Genomic DNA, 11,800 nt, shown 5'->3' with positions numbered 1-11,800 from the left:
ATCCACGACCCAAGGGGCAAGTTCAAACCCAATTGGACTGGTCCTTACATCATCAAAGCTATCTGGTCAGGTGGAGCTGTGGTTCTGATGGATCTAGATGGCTTGGAGTTCTCACAGCCGATCAATATGGACAAGTTGAAGAAATATTACCCTTGAGAGGCTCGCTAGGCCGAAAACCCGAAAGGGCGACCTAGGCAAAAGTCAGAGCACAAATAGAAAATATAAAAACTGAGCTCGCAAGGTTGAAAACCCGCAAAGGGCGGCCTTGGCAAAAGTTAGAGCGCAAAAGGAGAGTGAAAATACTCGAGTGAACCTTGGCCTGAACTACGTAAGGCTTGATTCCCATCTTTGGGATACGTAGGCAACTTCACATTGAAGTTCAGCCATAAACTTTTCCCCGATCAACTCTGTCCATTTCGATCATCTCAGTCATCTTTATCCATCAGCATTTATCGCGATCTCCGGTACAGTGCTGTTCAAACTAGGGGCAACTTTCCGTTGCTGCGATGGTGCAAAGTTACTCAGACTAGGGGCAACTTTCCGTTGCCGTGCAGTGCCGCATTATTCTTCAGACTAGGGTCAACTTTCCAGTTGCGGGGATCTGGAGTTGTGCGTCTCAGTGACAGATCTTTGGCGTGTCCATTTCTGATCCACATCGAAAATAGTTTTGAAAAGTTTTAATAAAAGTCGACTTTGTTCAAATTAATCTTTTTACGACTAAGACCATTTTTGGACCCTAAGCGGAAAATTTTCAGTACCATAACCTTCAATTTCATTGATTTCAAAATAGAGTTCTCCTGCTCTTGCATACAATCAAGGTTGCTTTTTTTAGTACATTCATAAAGAAAACTTGAAAATGCTAAATAAGCAATAAATTTGGGGCATAGTTGAATCAAATATCTCTACGTCCCCTCCCAGAGCTGGACGAAGCATCTGATGCCAAGCTAGGCCCAACCTACGCCTCCTCATTGAGCCAATCCAAGCACTCATCGGACAAAGTGCAACTGAAAGTGGAAGCAGGGGCCAGGAGCTCTCTAGTCCTCCACGCTGAGGCATATCGGGCAAGCTGTGCACCCCGGACCGGGAAAGCAGTTGGGTACTCAATCCCCTCAGGTGGGCAGGTCTGATCATGACCAAACTGACGCAGGAACCGGAACGAAAAATAAAATACGCAGTGAGTTAGACCAATCAATTGGATCCCAATCAGCCGAGTCATACTATAGCTCATTGCCGGGAGGTTGAGCCAAGGACAACGCCAAGAAATGCCGTCTGCGGACAAATTGCACATCCAATCGAACCACCACCTTTCGTCAAGAGCATTGACTAGGCGCTGCCGAAAGAAGTAGCCTCGAGCTGAATAGGCCGGGCAAGAGTCCACAACCTGCAACTTGTCCATTAACCATACCTGGGGGAGGGATGGAAAATGAGAGAATAAAGAACAGAGAGATGTACGATGAGAGAAAAGTAAGACAAGGGTTTTGTGAGAAAAACCGAGCCTGAGGGTTGAGTGATGTGAGCAAATATATATGTAAGGTTGGGTGGGAAACATTACCTGCAGCAGCAGTGGACTCCCAGCAAACCTAGTCGCCTCCCGGCGATAGACAGAATCTAAGCCCATCAGTGTCTCGGCCAAGGTCATGGCAATACAGCTCTTTCCTTCCCTCAAGCCTTGGGCAACTTCAATCAGGCGAATGCTAGCCCCGCCGAAGCCCGAGGAAAGCAGAAAGTGAGACAACAAACACAAGCAGAGGGCGTGTTGCCGGAAACCCTGCCAATAATGGTTGCTGCGGTCACCGGCGTCGGAAAAACGATGGATCAAGCCGAGGATGTCCAGCTCCCCACTGCAGATCAGAGATCGAGCGTCATGCGCCGTGAGCCCACACATCCGCCCTAAAGCCTGAGCATGGCCAAAACGGAGCTGGGGCAAGATCACTTCAGAGCATTCAGACTCCATCAAAACCTGAAAATCTTCGAAAGTAGGACACATCTCTTGGCCGCCAAAGCTAAAAACATGCGTCACTGGGTTCCAGAACCTTGCCGCGGCATGGAGAAAAGGGAGCTGTAGCGGGGTACGGCTCAGCGTGAATAGTGCATTCAAGCCAAAACCCCGGAAGTTCAGCTTTTCCGAGCCATCTAGAGAAGAGATCCAAGATGCAAGATTTTCCGCGAGAAACGCCTCCATCTTTGTGTAAAACTAAGATGAAATGAATGTTCCCGAAGTTGAGGCTTTTATAGAGGGAAAAACACTATTCACGGGGACACGTGTCAAAAACCAGGTGGCTGCAGGAATAAGTGGCCGGCCGGCCACCTTTTCTGGCTGGCCGGCCATTTTCTTTTTCAAAAACTGGCCGGCCGGCTCCCTCTCTCCACAAAATTGGCCGACCAACTCCCAAAGGTGGCCGGCAATGCTGCAGTGTATCCCCTTGGCCCTGTTTTACCCTTCGAGGGAAAGTTTCAAGCATTTCCAAGCAACGGGAGAGTCAAAGGCCTTCATTTCCCTCTGTTTCGGATGTGTTCCGGTGCCCAGATCGTCCGAAGTACACTCTGTTGTTGCCAAGTTTTGTTTATCGAGTTGTTGTTTTGATTATCGAGTTGTTGTTTTGCTTATCGAGTTGTTTGTCGAGCAGACGTGTTTCGTGTTTTTGAGTCATTACGCTCTGTTTAAGCAATCTTTGTTTAAGTCTTGTTTATTTGCGTTGTCAACATTATTGCATTTTGTTTATCGAGTTGTAAACTTGCTAAAGGTTCTGTTATATCTTAGTAAGTTGAGTTGCTTAGTTTGTTGCGTCGGTTCATTACCTGACTTGGTGATTACACAACGCACATTACCATTCAATTTCATTTTTGTGCAAAATAAAATGATGCGATAAGATGCTAAAGTTTAAAATACAAACACCTTTTCAAAAGTTGTTTCATTCCATCATGCTTTACAACAAACAAAGGTACAAGTTTTACAAAAAATAAAACTGCCTAACAATGTGCAAAGTGCTACAAACTACTAGCAAAAAGAAAAATAAAGCAGGAAACAGCAGCATCAATGTCCTCGGGAGCGGGAATGAGAAGCACTCCTCATCCTCTTCTGCAGAACAACCTCTGCACCATCATCATCATCTGAGTCGGAGCTGTCATCCTCAGGATCCCCCTCAGCCTCGCCTCTGTTCCCCGAACCACGACCGGAGCCCCCCTCCTCAGCAGATGTCTCTGACTGACGGTCGGTAGCCTCCTCCTCCTCCTCATCATCCTCCCCCTCCTCCTCCTCATCAGGCTCCGCCTCCACAACGTGAGCCCTGCGTCTGCGGACAGGCCCTCCTCGAGCTCCTTGAAAAGGCCTAGATGGCCCGGCTCCTCGGAAAGGCCGAGATGGCCCAGCCCCCTGAAAAGGCCCGGATGACCCAACTCCCTGAAAAGGCCCAGATGGCCCAGCTCCCCAAGGAGGCCCAGGTGGCCTGGCCTGCGGCTGACCGGACCATGAAGGCATCTGAAAACAAAGAGTTCAATTCAAATACATCAGTCCAAATATATACATCAGATGCAGATACAAGCAAAGGCTACGTGAGGTGGGTGCATGTAAATACAGTGTACAAGTGGGGTGTGTGTCAGATGTGCTCTACACAAGTAGTCTATCGATGCAGTAGAAATCAGCATGTCATCAGAAGTATGATAAATGCCAGAAAACTGAAAGGTACCTGAATGCCCGCGACAGACAACTGTGCCTCCCTACGCAGGACCATGCCCTCGAGTGTGGCCACCAGTCCAACCACCTCCTCCATGTACCCTCACGGTGGCTGCAAATATGAGCTCATAATCATCAGTGAACAAAAGAATGTCTAAACATCTGAATGATGAATGAAAAACAGTGGAGCATACCAGCGGTGAGTCAGGATCAATGGCGTATCGATCACTGGGCATCGGAGGCTCTAGCGGGATCGGGGTCGGAGAGATAGCCCCATACTGCCACGCCATCAACTCAGTTGGCATATCTGGCCATCCAGGATGAGGATAAGTTGACGGAATCGGAGGAACCGGTCTACCCCCACCTCTAGATGTACCAGCCCTACTAGTAGAAGGGGCGTCTGCAGCCCGAGCCCGAGCCTGGCCCGAGGATGACATACCAGCAGGCCTCGTCATCGGGGTACGGGCTCCCGTCAATGGAGGCATCAAATATATGTGACGGTAAGTGGCGTAGTCCCCCTCCTCAAGATATAGTAAAGCATCACTACCCAGCATGGCGCCGACTACCTCCGAGAAAGAGAGTCTGTCAGCAGTCCGCATACTGACTGGGGGTACTGCGGGAGGATCCTGAGAAAGATACCCCCATACCTGACGCAGAAAGCGTTCCCCCAGAAACCATGCCCTGCCAACCGGCCCTTCGAGCAGGACCCTATACTGGGAGGTGTCCGACCCTCCGGTATACTGAAGTCGGAGACCATCACCCAGGGACGCCCAAGGCTGCCATGAGATCTGCGGATGATAAATGCATAAACCAATCAGAAATCGGGAATATACAGAACAAATCAAAGATGAAAATGAAAGGAACTGAAAGTTCTGGAGTACCTCCGGATGCTGCACAGTGTCAAAGTACTGTCGCAGGTAAATGAGGGTCTCTCGGGGTCTCTGCCTGTGCGGGCCCTCGAACACTAGTGAATATGGGGTCATGGGGGGCCCTGCCACCTCCAACTCTGGGGCTAATGCTGGGAAGTATACATAGACCCATAGCTGAGGAAAGCAGTGCAGAATGTAAGTACGAAATGCTGAGAGCAAAATACAGACTATAAAAGTGCACTGTGTGTGTAATGTACAAGTAATGAAAAGCAGAAATGCAAATCAAGGGGACAGAAAAGTACCTCCCAGGCTCTCCAGTAGCCGCCAAGTAAATCGCCCCGCCGGCGGGAGGTCGCGCTCATATAAAAGTAAAGGGTAGCCAGGCCGGCGCCACCCCAGTCATATCTACTGACCTGTGATAGGTCAACCAGAGCGCTCAGCAAATATAACCCGACTGTGTTCCCTTTATCGGCAAACAGGGTAGTCCCGAAGAGGAACATAAGGAAACCACGGGCGTACTGCTCCGTCTCCTCAGGAGTCTCGGGCACCATCTCCGCCCGCCGGAAGTGGGAAGAGAACCAAGTGTATCGGACTCTCCCAGAAACCCTGTCAACAGGCGGGCGAGCCCTCAATAGATACATCCAAGCGGCCTCCCACTCGTCCATATCCTTTTCATAGGGGATGGTCCAACCTCCTATGTCCAAGCCAGTCAACACAGCAAAATCTAGAGGCGTCATGGTCATGTCTCCAGTGGCAGAAAAATGAAAGGAGTTGGTGGTGTCCCACCATCTCTCTACCAAGGCTGCCATCAAAGTCCTCCTGGCAGAACAACGTGACAACCCAATGCAGAAAGCCCCGAATCCTGCCAAGTCTACTAAATCCCGGACAGCCTCCGGGAGCTCAGCATACCAATCCCTCGCGGCAGTAGAGCCATATCCTCGTACACTGCGAGAACTAACCTGCATTCAAAATGTATACACGTGTCAATAATGAAATGAAATGGGCCGCGTGCCAATGAAATAAATTGGGCTGTGTGCCAATGGAATGAAATGGTCTGTGTGCCGATGAAGTGAAATAACTGCATGCAAATAAAATGAAGTAGCCGTGTGTTCAGAAGTGAAAAGTTTGGGCTGCGTGTTCAACTTTCAATCTGTGTGGGCTGCGTGTTCACTATTCTAATCTGGGCTGCGTGTTCAGAAAATTTAAAGTTTGGGCTGCGTGTTCAACTTTCAATCTGTGTGGGCTGCGTGTTCACTATTCTAATCTGGGCTGCGTGTTCAGAAAATTTAAAGTCTGGGCTGCGTGTTCAGAAAATTTAAAGTTTGGGCTGCGTGTTCAACTTTCAATCTGTGTCGGTTGCGTGTTCACTATTCTAATCTGGGCTGCGTGTTCAGAAAATTAAAGTTTGGGCTGCGTGTTCAACTTTCAATCTGTGTGGACTGCGTGTTCACTATTCTAATCTGGGCTGCGTGTTCAGAAAATTTAAAGTTTGGGCTGCGTGTTCAACTTTCAATCTGTGTGGGCTGCGTGTTCACTATTCTAATCTGGGCTGCGTGTTCAGAAAATTTAAAGTTTGGGCTGCGTGTTCAACTTTCAATCTGTGTGGGCTGCGTGTTCACTATTCTAATCTGGGTTGCGTGTTCAGAAAATTAAAGTTTGGGCTGCGTGTTCAACTTTCAATCTGTGTGGGCTGCGTGTTTACTATTCTAATCTGGGCTGCGTGTTCAGAAAATTTAAAGTTTGGGCTGCATGTTCAACTTTCAATCTGTGTGGGCTGCGTGTTCACTATTCTAATCTGGGCTGCGTGTTCAGAAAATTTAAAGTTTGGGTTGCGTGTTCAACTTTCAATCTGTGTGGGCTGCGTGTTCACTATTCTAATCTGGGCTGCGTGTTCAGAAAATTAAAGTTTGGGCTGCGTGTTCAACTTTCAATCTGTGTGGGCTGCGTGTTCACTATTCTAATCTGGGCTGCGTGTTCAGAAAATTTAAAGTTTGGGCTGCGTGTTCACTATTCTAATCTGGGCTGCGTGTTCAGAAAATTAAAGTTTGGGCTGCGTGTTCAACTTTCAATCAGTGTGGGCTGCGTGTTCACTATTCTAATCTGGGCTGTGTATTCAGAAAATTTAAAGTGTGGGCTGTGTGTTCACTTTCAAATTCGGGCTGTGTGTTCGACAAATCAGTGTTTGAGCCGTGTGTTCATTTCTTAACTAATGTACTGGGCGTTCGCAATTAATTAATGAGCCGAGTGTTCAGAAATTCGAGTGTTTAAAACCACATGTTCAGGATGCAAGCAAAGTACTATGTCATAAGCTAAACTGCGTGTTCAAGCATGGCAAAGGTGCGAAATGTACGAAAAATACAGAAAACGAAGTAAATACCTCTCGGGCCTCATGAGAGAGGTGATGCTCTGGCTCTCGGAGAAGCAGATCCCCAGGTGCTCGCTCGTTAAAGCTAGTGAAATGACGGAAAACGACACGCGGAAGGACATGTGCTGGCGGATTGTACCTCCCGGGAATAAAAGGCCGGACCCTCGGAGGCAAAGTCATAGGATCAAAATCGTCCCCAGCACCTGGAAAGCCTCCACCATGGGGAGAATTACCCGTCATTTTCAAAGAATCTACAAAAGGAGCAAAAATGAGCGAAAATGAGTCAAAATTAGAAAAAGTCAACAAAAGTCAACTCTCGGGAAATAAAAAGTCAACAAAAGTCAACTCCCGAGAAAATCTTCCCAATATTGAGACAAACTTACCTCAAGTGGCGAAAATGAGAAAAGAAGCTCCGAAACCGAAATTTAATCGCTTCAAAGTGCTTGAAACTGAATATTTTTGCGGAAACAACTTGCGTGGGGCGTTGGAAAACGCGTATGGAACTCAGATCTGGAGAAGAAAGTGTTGTAGGAGGCAAGAGAGGAGAAGATCTCGGCTGCATTATATAGGCTCCAAGTCTTGGGGTGAGAGAGCATGAAGAAAGGAGGTGAAAGACCAAAATGCCCTCGGATTTGGGCATATGGCCGGCCGGCCACCTTTTCTAGCCGGCCAGCCATTTCCTTTTTGGAAAATCGGCCGGCCAGCCATCCACTTTTTGTAAAACCAGCCGGCCACTTCCCCCTTCCCATAAAACCGGCCGGCCATGTCCCTCACAGGCTCACCTACCTCCCTGCAAATTTTGAGGAAGATCGGAGTTCCCGAGACCTGAAAAAGTTTAAGAAAAGTACACTTCCGGTTGTGAAATTGCTCTGCCGGAACTTCAGCTTCAAGATCTGACATGTGTCTCATCATCATTCATCAAAATCAAAGTGTATCCTTTTTGAATGAGTTGTAGCCTTTCCGGGAAGCGAATCGGAGGCCGTGATCGAGTCGCTTTCGCCGAAACACGCATTTCCGTACTCGTTATTTCATGACAAACGGGCACCCTGATTCATGCTCGTTTCGCACTATCATGCACATAACTTGCATTCTCGTGAGCTTACTCACATTTTTATGCACATTTCTTGATATTGGCATACCTCTATGCTTGAGCATGCGTTGTCACGCATGTTCCACTCTCGCATTGCGATGCATTCACTCACCAGCACTGCGTATGTCAAACTTCCAGAATCACATTGGATATGTGTTGGTAGCATGTTGTACTTGTTGCAATTTCTCTCTTTTGCAGGCACGATATTGTATGTATGGTTCAATTGAGGCTGGTGCGACCAGACGAATCGCGCAGGTATCGTATCTTCTCCGTGTGAGACGTGGCGAGGATTGAATAATTCTCCGCATTCTTAACTGCATGAAATGTAGTTGTTGCTTTGCATTCTTGCTTAAAACTGTTGCATCTATTTGCGAATACTTGCTTCATTACAGCTTGCTACATTTGCATGATCATTGAGTTATGTTCGGCTTCTTGCATATCGCTTTGCATTTTGCCCCCCCTGCTTGCGGGCCTGCCTACGGGCACATCTCTGCTTACTTTGTACGTTTGTCTAAGTCTTCGGCCTTGTCAAAAATGGGTCGTCTCTGGGCTTTGACATTCACTCCCGTCACTTGTGACTTTCGAGTTCTGTCAAAGAGGGACAACTGTAGACACCCCATTTTTGACCGACCTTAAGACTTAGACGTCACCAGTTGAGCGCTTGGTGATGTTGCATAATGTGCTCGTTCAGAAGTTTCAGAGTCGCGGCCGTGAGCCTTGCCTCCGGACTTCCGAACCCTCTTTTGTGCTTTGCCTCGGTTTGCGAACCAGGCCCGGTTTTCTTTGTTTCTTTTCCTGAGGGGAGGGAGAGGTCCCGTAGACCATCTCTCAGTGGCCGTGGGCTACATTTTGTGGTCGTAGGCCATTTTGCCCATTTCGGAGTCCGGTTTCTGATTTTTCGGAATCGTTGGCCGTGTGCCTCGGTTCGGGACCGCCTAACCATCTCCGTTTGTTCTGATTTTGGCACACTTCCTTTTTTACTCCCTTTCAAGGGACACTGGGGTCTGAGAAACCCACTTCGTGGCCGAATGCCACTTTCGGCGCTTAAGAGCCCATTTTCGGGACCTCGAACTGCACGTTTTGGCCCCCGAACATTCGTTTTGCAACAGTTTTCGTTCATCTTTGGCAGGTACCTCTGTTTTATCACTGGGAAGGTCACTGAAGGGTGAGAGGCCAGTAATTGTTGCAGCAACCAGTTACATATCCTCCGACGCCCTCCGACGCCCTCCGACGCCTGTTTTTCACACTTCCGGGCTAATGTTGAACACCTTGGGGCCATTTTCTTGAACTTTGAACCACATATTTGTGATGTACACACTTGGGAGGATCCTAAAAGTTGGTGGCCGGCCAGTAATTCCACTTGACCCTTTTGAACCCCTCCTTCCGGGCTAATGTTGAACACCTTGGGGCCATTTTCTTGAACTTTGAACCACATATTTGTGATGTACACACTTGGGAGAACCCTAAAAGTTGGTGGCCGGCCAGTAATTCCACCTGACCCTTTTGAACCCCTCTTTCCGAGCTAATGTTGAACACCCTTGAGCCACTTTCTTGGACTTTTAACCACAGGGTTGTGTTGAGGACATATGGGAGGACACCATCATATGGTGGCCGGCCACTAAATCAGCTTGACCCTTTTGACCCCTAGCCGGCCGGCTAGGGGGTGTGGCCGGCCGGCCACCTGCAACCAAAATACTTGGCCGGCCGAGATCCTCACACTATTCACTTTACAGCTGTATAGCTTTATCCCCCAGAAAATATCAATATCCGGGGGATATTTTGTGGGGGAAAGTTGGCCTCCTTTTCCCCCACCTTTACACCCCCTTTTTGAGCCATATAACTAGCAACCAACATCATATTTTGGGGTTAAAAAAAATTGTCTTCAAGCCTCAATACACATATCTCCATCCATCTTCCTCATTTTCCTAAAAATCCTTAAGTTCTACACCTTGTTTTCTTCATCACCACCAAGCACCACCATCACCACTTCATTTCCAGCAACAAGGAGGGCTTCTCAAAGGCTAAAGGTGCTGCAAATTGGTCCAAGAAGCAACAAAAGACTTGTCTCCAAGGGTGAGTTGCCATTTCCTTTTTTTTGAGCTTTTCTTTGCAATATTTCTTAGCCATCTATGCTTTTTGCTTTGAGCTCCGGCCATAACTGAAAGTGGCCTTCTTTTGAGCTTATCTTCATGTCTCATTAAGGGCTCAACCCTGTTTGAGCCCTCCATCTTGCACTTGCTTCATTATCCCTCTAAAATGTCATTTTCTTACATGATATTTTTAGCTCGTGTGTGATTTGTTTTGGAGCATGTTGTAAACTGATAATAGGCTTATTTTGAGCCCCTCTTCAACATTGAAGAAGGGCTCAACACTGTTTGGGACCTCCATGCTACACTTGCCTTTATACTCCTTTTGTGGTCCCATTTTTGCATGCTTTGGCAGCCTATCATGCTTTCGTTTTTGGCCATTTTACAGTTCTGAAAATAGTCTTATTTTGGTCCATTCTTCATGTTTCATTTAGGGCCTTTCATGATTTGGGACCTCCATACGCCATTTCATGTTATATCTCTCTTTTGGTCCCAATTCTTGCATGTTTTGTTAGCCTATCATGCTTTTGTTTTTGGCCATTTTACAGTTCTGCAAAATAGTCTTATTTTGGACCATTCTTCATGTTTCATTAAGGGTCTTTGGCCGTTTGTGGAATATTTTGTATACTTTGTGTTATAGCCTCTTTTGAGCCACATTTTGCATTGCATTTCTAGCATGTTTGTATACTGTTTTTGGTTTTTTACAATTCTGGAAATATGCTTATTTTTCATCCCTCTTAAATATTGTAGAAGGGAATTTTTCAGTTTGGGCATTGCATATACCACTTACCTCTTTGGCCACCTTTTGGCCCTTTTTCTTGCATAGGAGTGCAGCCATACCTGTGTTTGTTTTTGGGGTTTTTACAGTTCTGGAAAACATCATATTTTGGGCCTCTCTTCAATGTTGTTGAAGGGTCCTAACTCATTTGGAGTTAGCAGTTGTGAGTTGCTTCATAATTTCATGTTAGGGCCATTTTCGCATGCTAATTTCGCCCTATCTTTGCTTGCTGATTGGCCATGTTTTGTACTAGTAAAATGATTATTTTGGGGCTGCCTTGCTTCTGTTTTTACATTCCATGTACCAATTTTGCATGTTTGGTATAGCTATAGGCCATTTCGGGTGCCAAAATTCGTGCATCGGGACTATTCCGTGCATCGGGTGTGTTTTCGCCTCACTTCGGGGCTGTTTTCCCCCACATTTCATTGCTGAAAATCCATTAGCATGCTTGCATACCATTTCCATGCCATCGCATTGCGTATGCCATTGCCTCGGTTTGCGTGCCCGTGTGCACGCATTTCGAGGCACTTCATTTTCATCCATCGGGCTCTTATGCGAGTGTGGCTGAGGCTCTCTCATATTAGTTTAAGTCCATGTTGCATTCTATATGCCATTTCCATGCCATCGCATTGCGTATGCCATTGCCTCGGTTTGCGTGCCCGTGTGCACGCATTTCGAGGCACTTCATTTTCATCCATCGGGCTCTTATGTGAGTGTGGCTGAGGCTCTCTCATGTTAGTGTAAGTCCATGTTGCATTCTATATGCCATTTCCATGCCATTGCATTGCGTATGCCATTACCTCGATTTGCGTGCCCGTGTGCACGCATTTCGAGGCACTTCATTTTCATCCATCGGGCTCTTATGTGAGTGTGGCTGAGGCTCTCTCATATTAGTGTAAGTCCATGTTGCATTCTATATGCCATTTCCATGCCATTGC

General features: G+C 47.2%; 1 protein-coding gene across 1 annotated transcript; it reads right to left on the bottom strand.

The window, feature by feature from the left end:
• Positions 1 to 2,897: 2,897 nt before the first annotated feature.
• Positions 2,898 to 4,470, bottom strand: LOC145823067 (uncharacterized). The gene is made up of 3 exons (XM_082922064.1): positions 3,868 to 4,470; positions 3,687 to 3,785; positions 2,898 to 3,478 (listed from the first exon to the last, which is right to left on the bottom strand). The coding sequence occupies exons 2-3, from the start codon at positions 3,768 to 3,770 to the stop codon at positions 3,035 to 3,037; spliced, it is 528 nt and encodes a 175-aa protein (XP_082778190.1). The 5' UTR covers positions 3,771 to 3,785; positions 3,868 to 4,470; the 3' UTR covers positions 2,898 to 3,034.
• Between the last annotated feature and the right edge of the window lie 7,330 nt (positions 4,471 to 11,800).

Source organism: Camellia sinensis, chromosome 3 (assembly GCF_055761805.1).
Source record: "Camellia sinensis isolate YWXY chromosome 3, ASM5576180v1, whole genome shotgun sequence".
NCBI classification, from domain to species: domain Eukaryota; kingdom Viridiplantae; phylum Streptophyta; class Magnoliopsida; order Ericales; family Theaceae; genus Camellia; species Camellia sinensis.
This window is presented reverse-complemented; position numbering and strand designations above follow the sequence as displayed.

Bases quoted from the DNA above. Each gene is read 5' to 3' on its own strand.
- LOC145823067 (XM_082922064.1), bottom strand. From the start codon at position 3,770: ATGGAGGAGGTGGTTGGACTGGTGGCCACACTCGAGGGCATGGTCCTG. The intron at 3,479-3,686 runs GTACCTTTCAGT...CTTTGTTTTCAG, and splicing joins TGTCTGTCGCGGGCATTCAG to ATGCCTTCATGGTCCGGTCA.